This window comes from Rhinopithecus bieti, unplaced genomic scaffold (assembly GCF_001698545.2).
Source record: "Rhinopithecus bieti isolate Rb0 unplaced genomic scaffold, ASM169854v2 scaffold_26676, whole genome shotgun sequence".
NCBI lineage: Eukaryota > Metazoa > Chordata > Mammalia > Primates > Cercopithecidae > Rhinopithecus > Rhinopithecus bieti.
In genome coordinates, this window is record NW_016812009.1 from 128,969 (window position 1) to 146,875 (window position 17,907).

Sequence of the window (17,907 nt, forward strand, 5' to 3'; positions counted from 1 at the left end):
CTTGAGACCTCTCTGTCCATAACCCTGTGGGTAATGTAAAATAATTCCCTTTACCACTTTGTAGATCTGTTTTTTATCTATACCAAGGAGTTCAGCCAGAAAGTCTGGACTGTATGCTTTGAGTGTATTTTGTCATTAATTCCTCTGCTGCTGATTTTAGTGAATACCACAAATTCCACCTATGTCCTGTCATCTTCCCTGTCATGTTTGATTAGGGGCCAGATGAAAATATGATTGATCTTCACTTTTGTTTAAATGACTCAGCACTCCACAACACTGTTTACACCTCTCCCAGCCTTTCCCACCAGTAAGAAGCCTAGAGTTAACCTGTTTTACCTTAAGACTAAATGTGAACTAAATTCCTTTATTCCTTGGAGAGTCTTTTTAACTCTCCCTATTATGTACATATAAAAACATATCTTTAATATTCAGAATTGGAATTAATGAATTATAGAGTTGTAAACAGTGATGATAATTATAGGATGGTGCCCTCCCTTTGATATTCTAGAACAGAGGTTCTTTTTTTTTTTCCTTTTTTTTTTTTTTTGAGACAGAGTTTCATTCTTGTTGCCCAGGCTGGAGTGCGTGGCGTGATCTCAGCTCACCGCAACCTCCGCCTCCCAGGTTCAAGTGATTCTCCTACCTCAGCCTCCACGAGTAGCTGGGATTATAGACATGTGCCGCCACACCTGGCTAATTTTGTGTTTTTAGTAGAGATGGGGTTTCTTCTCCATGTTGGTCAGTCTGGTCTTGGGCTCCTGACCTCAGGTGATCTGCCTGCCTTGGCCTCCCAAAGTGCTGGGATTACAGGCGTAAGTCACCATGCCGGACCTGAGCAGAGGTTCTTATCCTCAGGTCCATGGTTTTCAGGGAGTTGGTGGTGAACCCTTTATATTGTGTGCAGACTCATTCATGAATGTGCTTTCATCACATCCTCAAAGATGTTCTTGGTCCTGAAAAAATGTTAAGAACCTCTGGCAGAGTTGAAAGAAAATATTGAATAAGGGGAAGATAGAGCTGTTCATTTTCACCTGTTAGTAACGTAGCTCCTATTTCCTTCTAAGCCAACTCATTCATGCCCTGGCTATCTCCCAACTTGTGGTTGTTATTTTCCTGCCATCCCCTGCTGTTTCTCTCTTTATAATTAACAACAGCTCACTTCTCATTCTAGAAAATCAAATGCATCATCCAGAACAAGTTAACATTTAAAAATTGTTGCTTTCATTTTATATTTTTCTTTATTAAGTGAGAGTCTGAGAAAACTGTGTGTCTTCAAGAAAATTGAGAGGCATTCCATTCACTGGCCCTGCCGACTGACCATTGGCTCCAATTTGTCTATAAGGATTGCAGCCTATAAATCGGTAAGTGGCAGGTACACATTTTTAACAGAAATGTTACCAGGCAGATAAATATGTGTATATAAGGAACAGACAATTCATGTGTGTGTTACTCGGAACTATAATTGCTGCTTTTCTAGTTGTTCTCCCTGCTCATTTAATCTCCATGTTTAGCTTTTTATGTAAAAGGCAGGCTAGGAGAGGAAGTTTAAAAAATTGCCTATAATAGAGTTTGATTCCCTCCTCCTTCACTTTCTCTCCATTGGTAATTGATTGTTAATCATAAGTTCTAGGCCTCTCTCTTTCTTTGAAAAGAAAGAAAGTGAAATGCATTAAGCTATGTTATTGTAGTATCATAGCAGAAATGTAGATAATGCACCAAAGTTGAGTTCAGTTTTAGAGCTTCAGTCACACCTAATTCAGTTATGAATGATCTGATAGTAATAACATCTGTGAAATGTAAAAAAAGTTTTGTTACTGTAAAATTGCATTTTATAATATATGTACATTTATTTACAATAGCACACTTTAAAAAATGAATTGCTTTTGGTGATTATTTGATGAAATTCTAGTTTGAGTAGGAATCTGATTGGTGCCTCCATATGAGCCTCCTTGCCTTTTCACTTTAAGTGTTCAAAATACATAGGAACATTTTAGACATAAATATACAAAACATGTTTTATGTATTCAGTTTTTTTCTTTGTATATTAAAGAGCTTAATTCCAAAATACATGATATATCCTTGAAAACCTTGGGGTAGTTCTTTATTTATTTCAGCTTCCATCAGAGCTTAGAATAGTGTCCCTAGGAATGTGAATACAGTCTCCCCCCTTTCTTATTTTGGCCCCCTTTTCAGATTTCTTTGTTGATTTCTGACACAGATATATTGCTTCGTTTTTTTCTATTGAAAACTATGATAAAATGTGTAGTCCTCTTTTTATTAGACAGTCTGCCTGGGTGCAGTGGCTCATGCCTGTAATCCCAGCACTTTCAGAGGCTGAGGTGGGCAGATCACTTTAGGCCAGGAGTTTGAAACCAGCCTGGTCAACATGGCAAAACCCTGTGTCTTCTAAAAATACAAAAATAGTCAGGCGTGGTGATGTGTATCTGTAGTCCCAGCTACTTGGGTTTCTGAGGCATGAGTATCGCTTAATCTCGGGAGGCGGAGGTTGCAGTGAGCCAAGATCACACCAGCCTGCACTCCGGGAGAAAATGAAATGTGGAGAAAGTTATCCAGTATATTTTGTTATGAAATAAATTAAAAATTTCATAATAGGCATGAGCAAACAAAATAATGTAGCTAGAGTAATTGTTCTGGATTTTGTCTGTGCCAGGGGTGTATTAGGTTTTCATCTTCTATCAATCGGAATCCCAACTTTCCTTGTTTTCCCTTTGTGTTTTGGAATGTAAGATTCTACAGGAGAGAGTTAAAAGACTTGGACAGTTGTGGATGCAAAACCCTGAAAAAAGAAGATATTCAAAAGAAACAGTTTATTGCTTAAATGATGATGATGAAACTGAAGTTTTAAAAGAGGATATTATTCAAGGTATGTCAGTAAGAAAGAGTTTTCACTGTTGCCTAAAAGACATTTTCTTTAACGTGATACAATGCCGGCTGGGGTTTGTATTATTGTTTGTTTAAAGTTATGTCTTTGAGTTATAGAGATACAACAGTTTGAAAGGATGATGAGACCCTAGGTCCTTTAGCTCATTTGTTGGGTCTTAGGCAGGTTGGTTCTCAGGAGTACGCTTGGGTGTTCCATCTCTGAGTTTTAAATGTCCTAAGTGATAGTACTCAATACTTGGCTTTATTTTAAAGTTTGAAACTCACTAGCTAGGAGAATGTTTAATATGGCTGAACTAAGGCTTTTTATTTTATTTTTGACTTTCATGGTGATTATTCTTCTAAGTGCCAACTTCAGGTTTTATATCCTACCAGATATGCTTCCTTAATTTAGGGCCCGAAAATTAGTTGCATTTATTATATTGCTTCATATTAAATAGGATTTTTTTTTAATAGGATTTTTTAAAAAGTTGTACTCCTTTATTATACCCATTTGGATTGAATAGTGTGTCTAGATGGCATCTTTATCCAGAGGACTTAGAAACTAGCTGAGGATATCTATATGTTCAAGACCTAAAATTATTAAGATACCAAATGATAGTTAAGATAGAAACCAGAGTCCTTAAATAAATGTTTTGCCAGGCTATTCACTACCTAGTATAGTTTTGATTTGCAAGTCTTGAAAAGAATTCTTTTCCTCTGTGACACTGTATTTCATCTTACCGTGTACGTTTGTGTGTGTTGGAGGAGGAGGTTGTTTAAAGGTGGTAGTGATTATGATTCCTTCCTTTCTCCTGATGGATTATGTATAGAATGTAATTAATACCCTACAATTTCTACTAATTACTGAGTTCAATTCTGTAGCATAGAACATGAATTTTGGAATCAAACCTGGGTTAGAATCATGGTTCCATCATTGGTTAATCATTTGATCCTAGTATAATGACTGGCTTATGGTAGGAAGAATAGCATGATTAAAGGCACAAGACCAGGAAAGTAGGGGGACTTCTCAGAGATACTATGTAGTCCAGTTGGGTTGGTGTATTGAGCATGTACAGGTTAGTACTTGCGGGTATCATCTGATGGACAGCCTGCATTTTCTCTTTTAATCATCAATGACCATCTTATAAAGCAGGCATTCTTTGTTATTTCCATTTTATAGATAAGGGAACTGAGGCTGAAAGACACTCATTCACATATTCAAAGCCACACAGCTCTCAACTAGCAGGACTTGGATCTAGGCCTGTACTGCTTCAGAGTCTGTGTCTGCATACTATTCTGAATTTGGACTGAGTAATGAAGGGCTTTGGATAATAAGCTAAGAGTTTATGCATAACCTTGAAAACAACGTGGAGCCATTTACAGTTTTGAGAAACCATTGGGGCTATGTTTTAGGAAGATTAATATGACAACTGGTTGTAGGGTGGATTGGAAGGAGAAGGACCTAGCGATGAGGATGAATGCCAGTTCTTTTGGTTGTTAGCAAAGAAGGCATCCCTGGTTATCTTAGGCAAAAAGGAAATTTATTGCTGGGGCAATGGAGAGGGAAGAGTTAAAAACTGCTTGGGTTCAAAGAGCGTAGAAGTGAATCTTTTCTCCTGTACCTTTTTGCGGTTACCAGCTTACTTCCTTTGCCTATCCTCCAATTTCCAGCCCCTAGTCAGCTAGCGGTTTTGTGTGTGTGTGTGTGTTTTTCTTGAGCTAAGGTACCAGTATACACATGTGTGCAAAGGAGTATGGTTAAATGTTATAGTCTGTTGTAAGTATACAATGTACAAAAGTTGTAGTTATACGCCCTTTAAGTAAATGAACAAGAAAATATAAAACAGTTTTAGTTAGAACGTTTGTTATAAGTTACACAATTCACACGATTCAAGTAAGAAGATGACTGATGACAGAGATAAGTTAAGACAAACATTTGGTTTAGGTACCAGTGTTAATCATGTGCCATACATTTTCCTGTTAATTTTTGTTGGAAGTTTTGGTTTTCTCACTAGCTTTTTAAAAAAGACATAAATGGAAATAAAAATGTGTTTCTTTTTTGAGATGGAGTCTTGCTCTGTCACCCAAGCTGGAGTGCAGTGGTGCGATCTCAGCTCACTGCAACCTGCACCTCCGGGGTTCAAGCAATTACCCTGCCTCAGCCTCCTGAGTAGCTGGGACTACAGGCGCGTGCCACCATGTCTGGCTAATTTTTTTTGGATTTTTAGTAGAGACTGAGTTTCACTGTGTTAGCCAGGATGGTCTTGATCTCCTGACCTTGTGATCCACCTGCCTTGGCCTCCCAAAGTGATGGGATTACAGGTGTGAACCACTGTGCCCGGCCTAAAAATGTGTTTCTTTTTAATAAAATAGATGTCATCAACAGACTAACACTAGATCACAGAATCTGTCCCTGGATGTGAAAGTTTTATTGTGTCTTGGAGTAAAGATGCATGTGCTTTTCCTTTGCATTTATCCAAGGCCAGAATCCTTGGATTTTGATGCTCCTTCTTCCCACAAAACATATACTGTGTATTGAAAGGGCGTGATTTTCCAAATACAGGCTACAGAACAGGGTTGAACTTTTTTTTTAAGAAGCCAAAAGCCTATATTTATGCAAATATCCTATGCAGTTAAAAAGAAAAAAATACAATTAAATCCCAGAAATAAAAGAAATTTAAATATAGAAAAATATACAACTTATCAATTAGATGTATCCAAACAGAAGAGTTTTAGCTTCTGTCAGGCATTGCATATCTCCAGCATGTGTTTTTGAGAATATTTTGTTCTGAAAATTTCCTGTTGGCATTTTTCTCTGTAGGTCTCTAGGTTTCTGAATAATGTGTTCTTATGTTTACAAGTCATGCTGTACTTCAGTCAACCATGGTTTATCTTTGGAGGATAACTAGTACGTTATGTTTGCCAGATTTTTTCTTTTAGGCTGGGTAATCATTAAGGTAACTAGACTGCAAAATATGCTACTTTAAAAAATGTAATTAGATTTTAATCATCTCTATATTGTATATGTGGTTTGTGTATCTGCTGCTGCTTTTTCACTGTTGATCACAAGGGGCAGTAATCTGATCAGGGAATAGAAGATAGAGGCTTGGTCTGGCGTGTGCGTGTATTGTTAACGTATGCATAGAGCTAATTTCAGCTTGTAGAAAATGAGGCCCCATATGCTTAACAGATGCTCTTCCCTTTTTCTCCAGGGTTCCGCTATGGAAGTGATATAGTTCCTTTCTCTAAAGTGGATGAGGAACAAATGAAATATAAATCGGAGGGGAAGTGCTTCTCTGTTTTGGGATTTTGTAAATCTTCTCAGGTACAGTTGTGAACAAAATGAATGAGCTTTTTCCTAGCTGTTACTTGAAATGGTGTGCTTTTGATTGGTCATTTTGTTTGTAAGGTATATTTATTTCCTTTTTTTTTTTTTTTTTTTTTTTTTGTTTTGGGAGGGGGAAGTTGAGACAGGGTGTCACTCTGTTCCCCAGACTGGAGTGCAGCGCCATGATCTCGGCTCAATGCAACTTCCGCCTCCCTGGCTCAAGCGATCCTCCCACCTCAGCCTCCTGAGCAGCTGGAACTACAGGTGTGCGCCACCACGCCCGGCTAGTTTTTCTATTTTCAGTAGAGACCGGGTTTCACCATGTTGCCTAGACCGATTTTGAACTCCTGAGCTCAAGTGATCCACCCACCTCGGCCTCCAGAAGTGCTGGGATTACAGATGTGAGCCATCGTGCCTGGCCACATTTGTTCTTTTAAGTAGTTTTAATATCCTTTCTACTATCTTGTTTTTAACTTTGTTTAGTAAACTCTTTATGCAAAAATAACCCTAAAGTCACTTTAANTGGGATTACAGGCGTGTGCCACCACGCCCGGCTAATTTTGTATTTTTAATAGAGATGGGTTTCTTCATATTGATCAGGCTAGTCTCGAACTCCTGACCTCAGGTGATCCACCCAACTCAACCTCCCAAAGTAGCTGGGATTATAGGCGTGAGCCACTGTGCCCGGCCTTATTTCACTTTTAATCTTTCTGAAATGTAGGCTGGGGGTTAATGTTGCTGTGGTATGTATTGTATACATTAGGAAATTGAGGTTCAGAGCCATTAAGTAAATCTATATGAGCATAGTAAACTAAAAATATAGGATGGTTTTGAATGGGGAATGGAAGTGGAGATGAAGGGTATCTGAATTATATGGGCCTAACCCTTATCCCTTTGAGACTCAGTCTTCTTGAGCTGCTATTATGGTGAAAGTGCTCATAATGTCTCAACTCTAGAGGTGAGAGGGCATAAAAAATACATGAGAAACATTGCCCAATACAGCACATGGCATGTTCCTAAAAATAAACCCCAGGCTCCAGATTTCATAGATGAGACAAAGTTCATCTTGGTAGATAAGTGCAGGTGGTTATGATTTTCAGAACTCTTCAATACTCGTTTTCTAATCTGATATTAGTAGAGCTGTCTTGACCCCTCTTGATACTGTGCTAGATAATTTAATTTAAGCGGGTGGGGGGAGAGACATGCAGTACTCATTTTTGATTTAATTTCTCTTTCAGCCCTTCCCCTTTAATTCTTCATTCAGGCCTCTACTGTTCATCAGTGCCTCATTGCTACTCTTAGGAGGAAATGCAAACCACTTAGCTTTGTTCTTAGGAGACTTCATCGTCTGATCTTTGCTAATCTCTCTAATTTTTCACCTTTCCCCTCACACAGTGGCACTGTACTACTCCAAGAGCTATTCTCCAAATGTACCATGCTTTTACAGCACTCCAGACTTCGATTCTTACTGTTTTCTCTGGAACGCTTGTGCCCAGACTTTTCTCTTAGTTCCTCTTTGTCCTTTTAAATCTCGACTTAGGTGTCACCATTTGCAGAAACCTTCCCTAATCCCTCATGACCAGGCTTATTGCCCTCCTTATGTGCTCTTATAGCACCGTGTAACCTGGACTGTAATACTGCACTGCAGTTAATTTCATATTTATCTATCGAAGCTCCTCAAGGGCAAGATTATATTCTGTTCACTGTTGTGTTTATAGTACTCAATGTTGGATGTATGCTAGATGCTCAGATATTTGTTGTGTTGAATTGAATTAAAATTCAGGTAATAAGATATTTTTAGTATCTGAATGTTTTTCAGTAAGAGGATTTTGAATGGAATTTCTTAGCAATGTGTGGCATTATGGTTATACATGTTACTTATTTTGGATCAAAATCAATTCTTTTCCTCTCTTGTAGGTTCAGAGAAGATTCTTCATGGGAAATCAAGTTCTAAAGGTCTTTGCAGCAAGAGATGATGAGGTGAGTTGGCAGCAGGTCTTTGAGGTAGTGCTACAGAATTGAATTGTAAGTCTGTGAAAGCGAGTTGTTTGGGGCTTTTATAGTTTAAAATGACATGAATTCTTGCAATAGAAGTGAGAAAATCCACTAATCTTTAACTGAAAATGGAGATATGGTCAATGAATTTGTGTTAGCATGGGCACAAGACCCAAGGACGTGGAGACCAAGAAAGTATTAAAAACATTTTGAACAAGTACATTTAGGTATGGGAATTTCACAGTCAATTGTTAAGGAGGGTTGGGTCAGGTTGACATTTTGTGTTGTCGTAAGCATCCTGGATGTGCACTTCCATGACTCACTAGACTGCTTTCGTCATTGAGGAAATGTGTCTTTTCTCTATTCCTCTCTCAGCGCTCTTTTCCTGCCTCCCCAAGATACTTTGTTTTTAGGCTGGTTTTGCTCTCGCTAACAGCCCATGACTGCTGCATTCTGCACTCACATCTGCCCTTTCTGTAAATATTTTCTATTTGATCTCCAAGTCAGAACTAACTTTGTTGGAGATGTTGATTTTAACTGGAAGTTTGCAGTCTACTATCTGTTTAAGGCAGCTTAAGCAGGTTTCCAAGATCCTGAAGTATTTGCATTTGCAATTAATAAACTGGATGTAGAAGAATATTTTTTGTTTGAGGTGGGGGTAGGGTGGTGGTATAACTAGCATAGTTCTCTTTTTCTCCTCACTTCTGGAAGGTAGCTGATTGCTGATGTAGTAAATGAGTATGCCATTACTATCTCAGAACAGTTAAGGGAAGAAAATGTTTGGCTTCTGCCCTGTTCTGAATGAATTATTAGAGCAGAATATTAGCATACATGAATCTTCAAGTTTTAGAATCCTAGTTCATGGATTTCTCTTGAGTCAAATCCTGTTGGGAATCATGGAAGTCTGGTATATACTGTCAAACCACAACTTAGCTGAAGTTTTATTTTGTTTTGTTTTTTTAAGAGACACGGTCTCACTATGTTTCCCAGGCTGGCCTGGAACCCCTGGGCTCAAGTGATTCTCCTGCCTCTGTTTCCCAGATAGCTGGGACTGTAGGTGTGCGCCACCTTTCCTGGCTTCTGCTGAAGTTATAACTTCCACTTACTGTTTCATTACACAAAGAATATGTGATCACTTCATGAGACTTGCTGGGTATGCAGTGAGGAATCACAAAGCTGTGTTGAGACACACATGTTGGGTAATTATGTAGACTTGCTAGCTAAGGGCAGCCTTGTGGATTGCATAATTCGAATCTGGCCTTATACAAACACTAATTTCTGTATATCATAGGATCACTTTGAGGTAACTCCAAAAAAAAAAAGAATTTATCTCCTAATGGCAAAGGGATACTGTCTAGTGTCAGTTTTTGATGTAGTAAAAAAAATGAGAATATCTAATTGGAGCTTATGAGATAAGCAAGGGAGTAAGGAAACAATGTCATATGAGGACTTCCAGTTAAAAAAAAAATTGCCTGGAGGAGACTTGTGTAGGTAGGCAAGTGTAGGAGGGATGACAGACATAATAGCACTCTTCATGCATTTGGAGAATTATCCTGTAGAATAGAAATTAAAGTCTGCTTCATATCAGAGGGGTGAACTGGAAACAGCAGGTAATGGTTTTTGTTCAAGATGAAGAATTATTTTGTCAACAAGAATTACTGTCCTCACTGGATTGTTTTCTTGTAAGATGGTCAGATCCCCATTTCTATAAGTTTACAGGAAAAGTCTTTATCACTCATATACATGTGGGTTGCTAAACTGGATCAATACTGTTGTTTTTTAGCTCAAATATTCTGATTCTTTGGATAATTCCCTCTTACAGTTTTCTCTGGTCATTAGCATATAATTTTTTGTGTTGAGAATCTGTACTTTTATGTGCTGATTTGCACTGTGTGTAGAAAACAAGGGGGGAAAAGAAAGGAAGGAAATGGAGCTTTAGTTGAGTTATATATACACAGGTGTAGTACTGTCTTACCATGTAGCAGTCATTCACAGCCCCATCCTTCCTTTTTTTTTTTTTTTCTCTGATACGGAGTTTGGCTCTTTGTAGCCCAGGCTGGAGTACAGTGGTATGATCTCGGCTCACTGCAACCTCTGCCTCCTGAGTTCAAGTGATTCTCCTGTCTCAGCCTCCCAAGTAGCTGGGGTTACAGACGCCCGCCACCACGCCCGGCTACTTTTTATATTTATAGTAGAGACGGGGTTTCACCATGTTGGCCAAGCTGGTCTTGAACTCCTGACCTCAGGCGATCCGCCCCCCTCGGCCTCCCAAAGAGTTGGGATTACAGGCGTGAGCCACCATGCCTGGCCCCTTCCTTCTTTTAAACATCCTAATTGGTGTTATCAAAGACATATAAATAAAAAAACTTCAAACAAATTGAAAGTAGTCTCTTCCTCAGATTCTCATTGTGTTTATCTAGCCCTTTCTTATGGGACTTAACTATTAGAACATACATGTTCCATATTTGCTACATACCTACATAGCTCATTTCTGCTAGTAAAGAATGTATTAGTTAAGTGAGGTCAGGGACTCATCTTTGTTTTTTCACAGGGCTCAAGACAGTGCCTGGCAAAGAACAGGCACTGAGTAAAATAGCCTTTGAACTGAACTGAAAAAGTAATGATTCTGTTATGAAATCTGTACAGGATTCTAATGGCCAGGTCTTGGGAGTCATAGGTTTTTTGTTCATTTGTTTTGTTTTTACAACAGCATGGCTGAGAGGTCATAGGTTTTTAACTTTGATAAGGTTAACCATGATAGTGAGAAAAGTACATAGTGTTTGGGGAGTTCTACAGAGAGAGAGAGAGAGAACTGACTAAGGTAAATCTGGAATGGAGAAGGTATCAATTTACTAAGCCTTGAGAAAAGGTTAGAAGCTGGAGAGCCAGAGATTAGTAAGGGGGCATTCTAACTAGCAGGACATGATATGAGCAAAGGCCAAGTATGAGACCTGCCCCCAGTCAGTGATAGCTCAGTAAGGCCAGAATGGAGGAACCACTGGAAGGGGGTGATGTGATGAACTCTGTGAACAGAGCAGGCTGTGAGGGAAGAGATGGATTTGAGAGACAGTGTAGACGTAGAATAGGTAGAGTTTCGTGAACACTTAAAAGGTGAGGGATGATGAGGCCCAGCACTTTGAGAGGCCGAGGCAGGTGAACCACTTGAGGTCAGGAGTTCGAGATCAGTCTGGGCAACATGGCAAAACGTCATCTCTACTAAAAATACAAAGAGTTAGCTGGGCATGGTGGTGCACGCCTGTAATTACAGCTACTCAGGAGGCTGAGGCACAAAAATTGCTTGAACGTGGGACACAGAAGCTGCAGTGAGCCGAGATAGTGCCACTGCACTCCAGCCTGGGGGACAGAGTGAGACTGTCTCAAAAAAAAAAAGAAGTGAAAGATAAGAACGGTGCAGTGGCATTATCAAAGACTGGGGCTTCCAGTTTGGTTGCTTGGGCAATGATGTTAATGGAAATTGGGAATCCAGGGGGAGATCGAGGGGGAAAGATAGTAAGTTTAGGTTTTGTCTTGTCGTGGTGAATGTGAACCGTTCATACTGAACAGTTTGAGATAACTGAGGATGCCGTGTGAAATATCCACCAGCTAGTAGGCAATCTAAGTCTAGATCTTAGGAGAATTTTAAAAATGAATGTACAGGCCTGGCACGGTGGCTCATGCCTGTAATCCCAGCACTTTGGGAGGCCAAGGCGGGCAGATCACCTGAGGTCAGGAGTTCGAGACCAGCCTGACCAAAATGGAGAAACCCCGTCTCTACAGAAAAAAAAAAAATTAGCTAGGTGTGGTGGTGGATACCTGTAATCCCAGCTACTTGGGAGGCTGAGGCAGGAAAATCGCTTGAGCCAAGATCGCACCATTGCACTCCAGCCTGGGCAGCAAGCGCGAAACTCTGTCTCAAAAAAAAAAAAAAGGAATGTACAGATTTTTGATTCATCAACTCGTGGGACTGGATGAAATAATCCCCAAGTAGAGTTTTAGAGTGAGAGGAGGAGAGAAGGGCCTAAAGTAAAATTTACAAATTGGGGAAAAGAGAACAATCAGGAGAATGCTGTTTCTGAAGCCAAGGAAGGAGAAAGTATAGAGACAGCGGAATGGTGAGATGCTACTGTCAAACAAAAAAATCAGGAACCAAGGAGTTGGCAATTAGGAGGTGATGGGTGACTTTAGAGGATAATTTTAGTAAGGAAGTGGGGGCAGTAGCTGGACTAGACTGAAGAATAGTTATGCACTAAGCAGTGGAAACAGCATGCCTATTATTTTATGAAATTTAGAGGTAAAGATAGGAAAGATACTGATAGCAATTTATGGAGTGGGAGGGACAAAAGATTTTGTTTAGGAGGGCTGAGACGAGTTTATTTTTAGGGTAAAGATAAATTTAGAGAAGGAAGGTTGGAGCAGTAAGACAGGATTTAGTTAATGAGGTTAGTCCCAGAAGAACTGCAGTAAATTTTAGTAATCAAAAGCAAATGCGTGCAGTTCGTCCTTAAAGTAAGGGGGCACCTAAAAAATATAAAATGGAAAGAAAGCGATAACAGTTGTAAAGTATTTAGTTCTGTTGTGAAAACTCTCACATGTTGAATATGTGTTAATACATCCATGTTTCTTACCAGGCAGCAGCAGTTGCACTTTCCTCCCTGATTCATGCTTTGGATGATTTAGACATGGTGGCCATAGTTCGATATGCTTATGACAAAAGAGCTAATCCTCAAGTTGGTGTGGCTTTTCCTCATATCAAGCATAACTATGAGGTAAAACCCAAAGTCTTAATGTTTTTTTTTTCTTCAGTTCCTTTAGTCTAAGCAGTGTTTCTCAGCTGCTAATGTTCATGGTAATTACTTGGGGGTCTTGTTAAAATGCAGATCCTGATTCTGTAGTTCTGGAGCAGGGCACCGATTCTCCGTTTCTCTTGAAAAATGCTGATACTGGTTTGTGAACCACACTTTCAGTTGGAGGAAAAAGTATACATTATAAAGATAATATAAGAATCTTTTAATTATAAAGTATTATAAGAGTCTCTTTACTAAGTATTATGAAAATCTTTTTAGATTAAAATAATCTAATCCATAAAGGTTCACCATGGCCTTTTCTTGGTTCTCATCCTTCTTGACTTATTGGAACCAAATAGAAAGAGAAATTACCTCCATTTTTACAAATGAGAACTATGAATACAGGTTGAGGATGTGATTTTGTTGTGATCCTTGTGATACAGTTTATTTAAGGGCTCTCTTGTGTAAAATACAGTTCTAAATTCCTGACCGTTTCCTCTGTCTCAGAGAATTTACTGTGGCAGAACTAGAAAGAGAAGGCACATGTCTTGACATCCAGGTCAATCTTCTGCACCCCAATCTTCTCATTTGTTGTATTGGTCATGCAATTTATAGCAGTCCTTTAGTAGTCTTTCTTTTATGCATTTCTCTTATGTTTAATATTCTCTATACTGTTTGCAGTTGTGAACAGCCAATAGCAGAAGTCAAAACACTTCAATTTTCATGTGCCAGAATTGGGCTGTCTGATGTTTGAAATATTTCTGTTATGCTACTTTCACAGAATTTGGGATCAGTTGTATATTTTTTCATTACTTTGATCATTTCTGCATTTACCCCCTTTCTTTCTCATTAGTGTTTAGTGTATGTGCAGCTGCCTTTCATGGAAGACTTGCGGCAATACATGTTTTCATCCTTGAAAAACAGTAAGAAATATGCTCCCACTGGTGAGTTTGTTTTCATTTAGATCACTCATTTACTCTACACACACTGTTCTTGGGAAATCACCTGTCTGCTAGTTATTGGTTGGGGCCAGGTATTTACAGCGTTCAATTAGTTGGATTTCCAATCATACACTTACACACAGTAATGATGAAGGTGGTTTACTTGGTGTTTTTCCAATAGTAGGGATAGGTTTGCCCTAAACTCATCCAACACTGTCCAGTTTTTGCCTTGGAGCATGTACCTAGGGGAAAACTTGATGGTAATGGATGTCCATCTCTAGTTGTGAGCAGAGTTTGCCCCTGCTGAAGTCAATCTAACTAGTATCAAACCTGTGATTTCAGTGTTCTATGTAAAGTCTGATGTAGCTTTGAAATGAAAAGTGACAGTGCTGAAGATTAACTTTTCTCTTTGCCCCGTTTTTGTAGTTTGCACCAACAGTCCACGTCTCATTGTTACTTATTTCTGGCTTTAAGGAGTTACTTCAGACTTGGTATGAAAGGCCCTTACTGAGCATCTGGCTGCAAATGTCAGGGTCCTATACAGAATGATTCTTACAGCCACAGGTCCAGTCTTTCAGAGAGTCTATCATTTAAAACAATTGTAATAAAATATAATAGGGCGCAGAAGTAGAAAACATACCAAAAAGAACAACAAATGATGCGTAGATGTTTTAGTTTACAAGTTTAAATATACTGTCTCTGTCAGTGCAGGATTAGGGAATTGTGAGGTGGGTCTCGGAACTCAATTCTTTATGTTATTTTGGCTAGACCCTTTGGAAGTAGTGTGCTGTCAACAGGCCAAGAATCAGTTGGTTCCCTAGGGCCTGTATCTTTACCTTCCTTCTATAAATGAGTCTGTCTGCATCACGGTGGAGGCAGGCATGGACCTGATTGTATGGAAGTTGCCACTGTGTTACAGTATTACCCTGTCTCTACTTCTTGATAATTCCAAAACTTAAATGAGTAGAATATTTAATTTAATTACTTACTTATTTGATACAGGGTCTCACTCTGTCACCTGGATGGAGGGCAGTGGCATGATCATAGCTGAAACTCCCTGTGTATTAGTTTGTTTTCACTCTGCTGATAAAGACATACTGGGAAGAAAAAGAGGCTGGGGAGGCCTCAGAATCTTGGCGGGAAGCAAAAGGCGAAAGGCACTTCTTACATGGTGGTGGCAAAAGAAAATGAGGAAGAAGCAAAAGTAGATACCCCTGATAAACCCATCAGATCTGAAGTGAATAAATCTAGAGACTTATTCACTATCATCAGAATAGCATGAGAAAGACCAGCCCCTCTGATTTGTTTACCTCCCCCAGGTCTCTCCCACAACATGTGGGAATTCTGGGAGATACAATTCAAGTTGAGATTTGGGTGGGGGCACAGCCAGTTCTGGCTCAAGCAATCCTCCCTCCTCGGCCTCTCAAATAATTGGGACTACAGGTATGCGCCACCATGGCTGGCTAATTTTTAAAATTGTTTGTAGAGATGGAATCTCACTATGTTGTCAAAACTGGTCTTAAACTCCTGGGCTGAAACAGTCCTCACATCTCAGCCTCCCAAAGTGTTGGAATTATGGGCATGAGCCATCACTTCCAGCCCAGAATATTTTTAAAAACCCACTTTGTTAATAGTTTATTTCGTCAACATAAATCACTCAGGATCTAAAACATTAAATATCTTCTGTTATCTATTTTCTGTGAGTTAGCATTTGTTTACATTTTCTCCATTGGAAAAATGGACCATTAAAGTTATTTCGTGTATTTCCCAGTAGATGTCTATGTAGGGATGCAATGCCAGGATGATCTGGCCTCCTACTACCTTGTAGTAGTAGGTGAAAAATCACTGAATGTTCACATACACAAGCACTGCCTCCTACCTGTTGCTGGGAGGGCCTTGAATTAGCAAGTTCAAGATGGTGTTGGCTGTGCCATTGCCTAAAACCTCCCCTGAAAAGTCCATAAACAGGTAGAAAAGAAATATCTCATGATAAATATCTGTATGCTCTTTTATTTTGTTGTAGCTGTACAAAAGGGATATTTGAAAAGGTGAAGCATAGAAGTATAATGTACTTTTTAGAAACTGCTTACTCTCTCTCTTCCACCGTTTGCCTGGTGACTGGATGTTCCAAAAATAGTGCCTCAGGTTCAACAGCTGAACTGCTGTATAAATCAGGAAAATGAAAGTTACACACAGTAGTTTAGGCAGAAGTATCTTTGGGAGCATTGCCTTTCATCCATATTGCTTTGGGCTGTGCCATTTTTATTGACTGAGTAGATTTTTATTGAGGAGCACTTATTTTCCATTAGTATTAGGAGAAACCTAAGGAAAGAGGATGTCATATTTCTGCTCTCATGGAGCTTGAGAGTTTGAATGGAGTAGGATAAGACATGTACTCAGGTGTGATTAGTTTCATGGAGGCATTGAGAGAGGAGAGAGCTTATTCTGCCTTGGTAGATTGTGAAGGAATCAGCTCACCCTGATCCAGTGGTATCTTCCTGTTAAGGTACTGTACTCTGATAAAAGTTATATTAAAGTCCTTAAAATGCTTATGCTTCATTACCAGAGAGATTTTTTCTTTTAATGTTTTCTTCTTTAACTAATCACTAGTTTTAAAATATTAGCTCAATGAATACTAAATATTTTGTTCCAATCTCCATATAGGGATTGGTTTTTATATGGCTGTATTCCTCTGAAACAAACTCTCTTGCTTTTGATCTGATACTCTGTTGTCAAAGGCTCACTGAATGGTAGAACTGGAACCTAATCAATCAATCACTCTAAATCGATCTTTTCATGGATAAGAAAACCAAGTCTTGAGTTAAATGCGTGCATAGCTAGAGAATACTTTGGCAGGGCCAGGACTGTATAACCTACCAATATTGCTGTGGATAGCTCTACATAGAAAGCATTTGTTTTCATGGAGAAAAATGAAAATAATACTTTTTCTTTCTGCTTCTCTATCTTTAAGAGGCACAGTTGAATGCTGTTGATGCTTTGATTGACTCCATGAGCTTGGCAAAGAAAGATGAGAAGACAGACACCCTTGAAGACTTGTTTCCAACCACCAAAATCCCAAATCCTCGATTTCAGAGATTATTTCAGGTGAGAGAGGAAGAATGAACAAGTCTTATTTCTTTTAAATGAAAGAGAGCTCAGTGCAAATTTACAATCATTGGCCAGTCCTAAATAAATGTCTTTATTCTCTAAAGGCCCCATTTGCTCTATTTAATGGAAGAATAACATCTTCCTCTCTTACTTCAAAAGGTAAAAGTATTCTGAGCTCTTAAAAGAAAATAAAGTTAAAATGTTTACTTTCTTTTCTTTTTTCTGGAAGAAGGTTACTTAAACAAAAAAATACAGGAAGGCCGGTTGCCCATGCTGGAATGCAGTGTTGTGATCATAGCTCACTGTTGCCTCAAACTCCTGTGCTCAAGCACTCTTCCCACCTCAGTCTCCTGAACAGCTGGGATTGCAGGCACATGCCACCATGCCCGGCTAATTTTAAAAAATTTTTGTAAAGACAAGTTCTTGGCCGTTGTGTGGTGGTTCACTCCTGTAATCCCAGCACTTTGGGAAGCTGAGGCAGGCGCATCACTTGAGGTCAGGAATTCAAGACCAGCCTGGCTAACATGGTGAAATCCTGTCTCTACCAAAAAATGCAAAAATTAGCTGGGCGTGGTAGCACACGCCTGTAATCCCAGCTACTCAGGAGGTTGAGGTGGGAGAATTGCTTGAACCTGGGAGGCGGAGGTTGGTGTGAGCCGAGATCACGCCCCTGTACTCCAGCCTGGGCGACAGAGTGAGACCCTGTCTTTAAAAAAAAAAAGGTTCCTAGGGTGGTCTTTAACTCATGGGCTTAAGCATTCCTCCCACCTCAGCCTTCTGAGTAGATGGGACTACAGGTGTGTACCGTTGCCCCCGCCAGGTGCCTCTTTTGTATTTTTTCAGGGTTTTCTCCTGTATTGTATGTAAA

At 39.4% G+C, this 17,907-nt stretch overlaps 1 protein-coding gene across 1 annotated transcript in view; it reads left to right on the forward strand.

The window, feature by feature from the left end:
- Window positions 1–17,907, forward strand: part of XRCC5 (X-ray repair cross complementing 5) — a 98,878-nt gene that overhangs the window by 16,423 nt on the left and 64,548 nt on the right. The window contains exons 7-13 of the mRNA XM_017895465.1: window positions 1,247–1,361; window positions 2,749–2,884; window positions 6,096–6,208; window positions 8,129–8,191; window positions 12,835–12,972; window positions 13,844–13,934; window positions 16,903–17,036. Coding sequence (XP_017750954.1) covers window positions 1,247–1,361; window positions 2,749–2,884; window positions 6,096–6,208; window positions 8,129–8,191; window positions 12,835–12,972; window positions 13,844–13,934; window positions 16,903–17,036 — 790 coding nt within the window. The remainder of the gene's footprint in view (window positions 1–1,246; window positions 1,362–2,748; window positions 2,885–6,095; window positions 6,209–8,128; window positions 8,192–12,834; window positions 12,973–13,843; window positions 13,935–16,902; window positions 17,037–17,907) is intronic.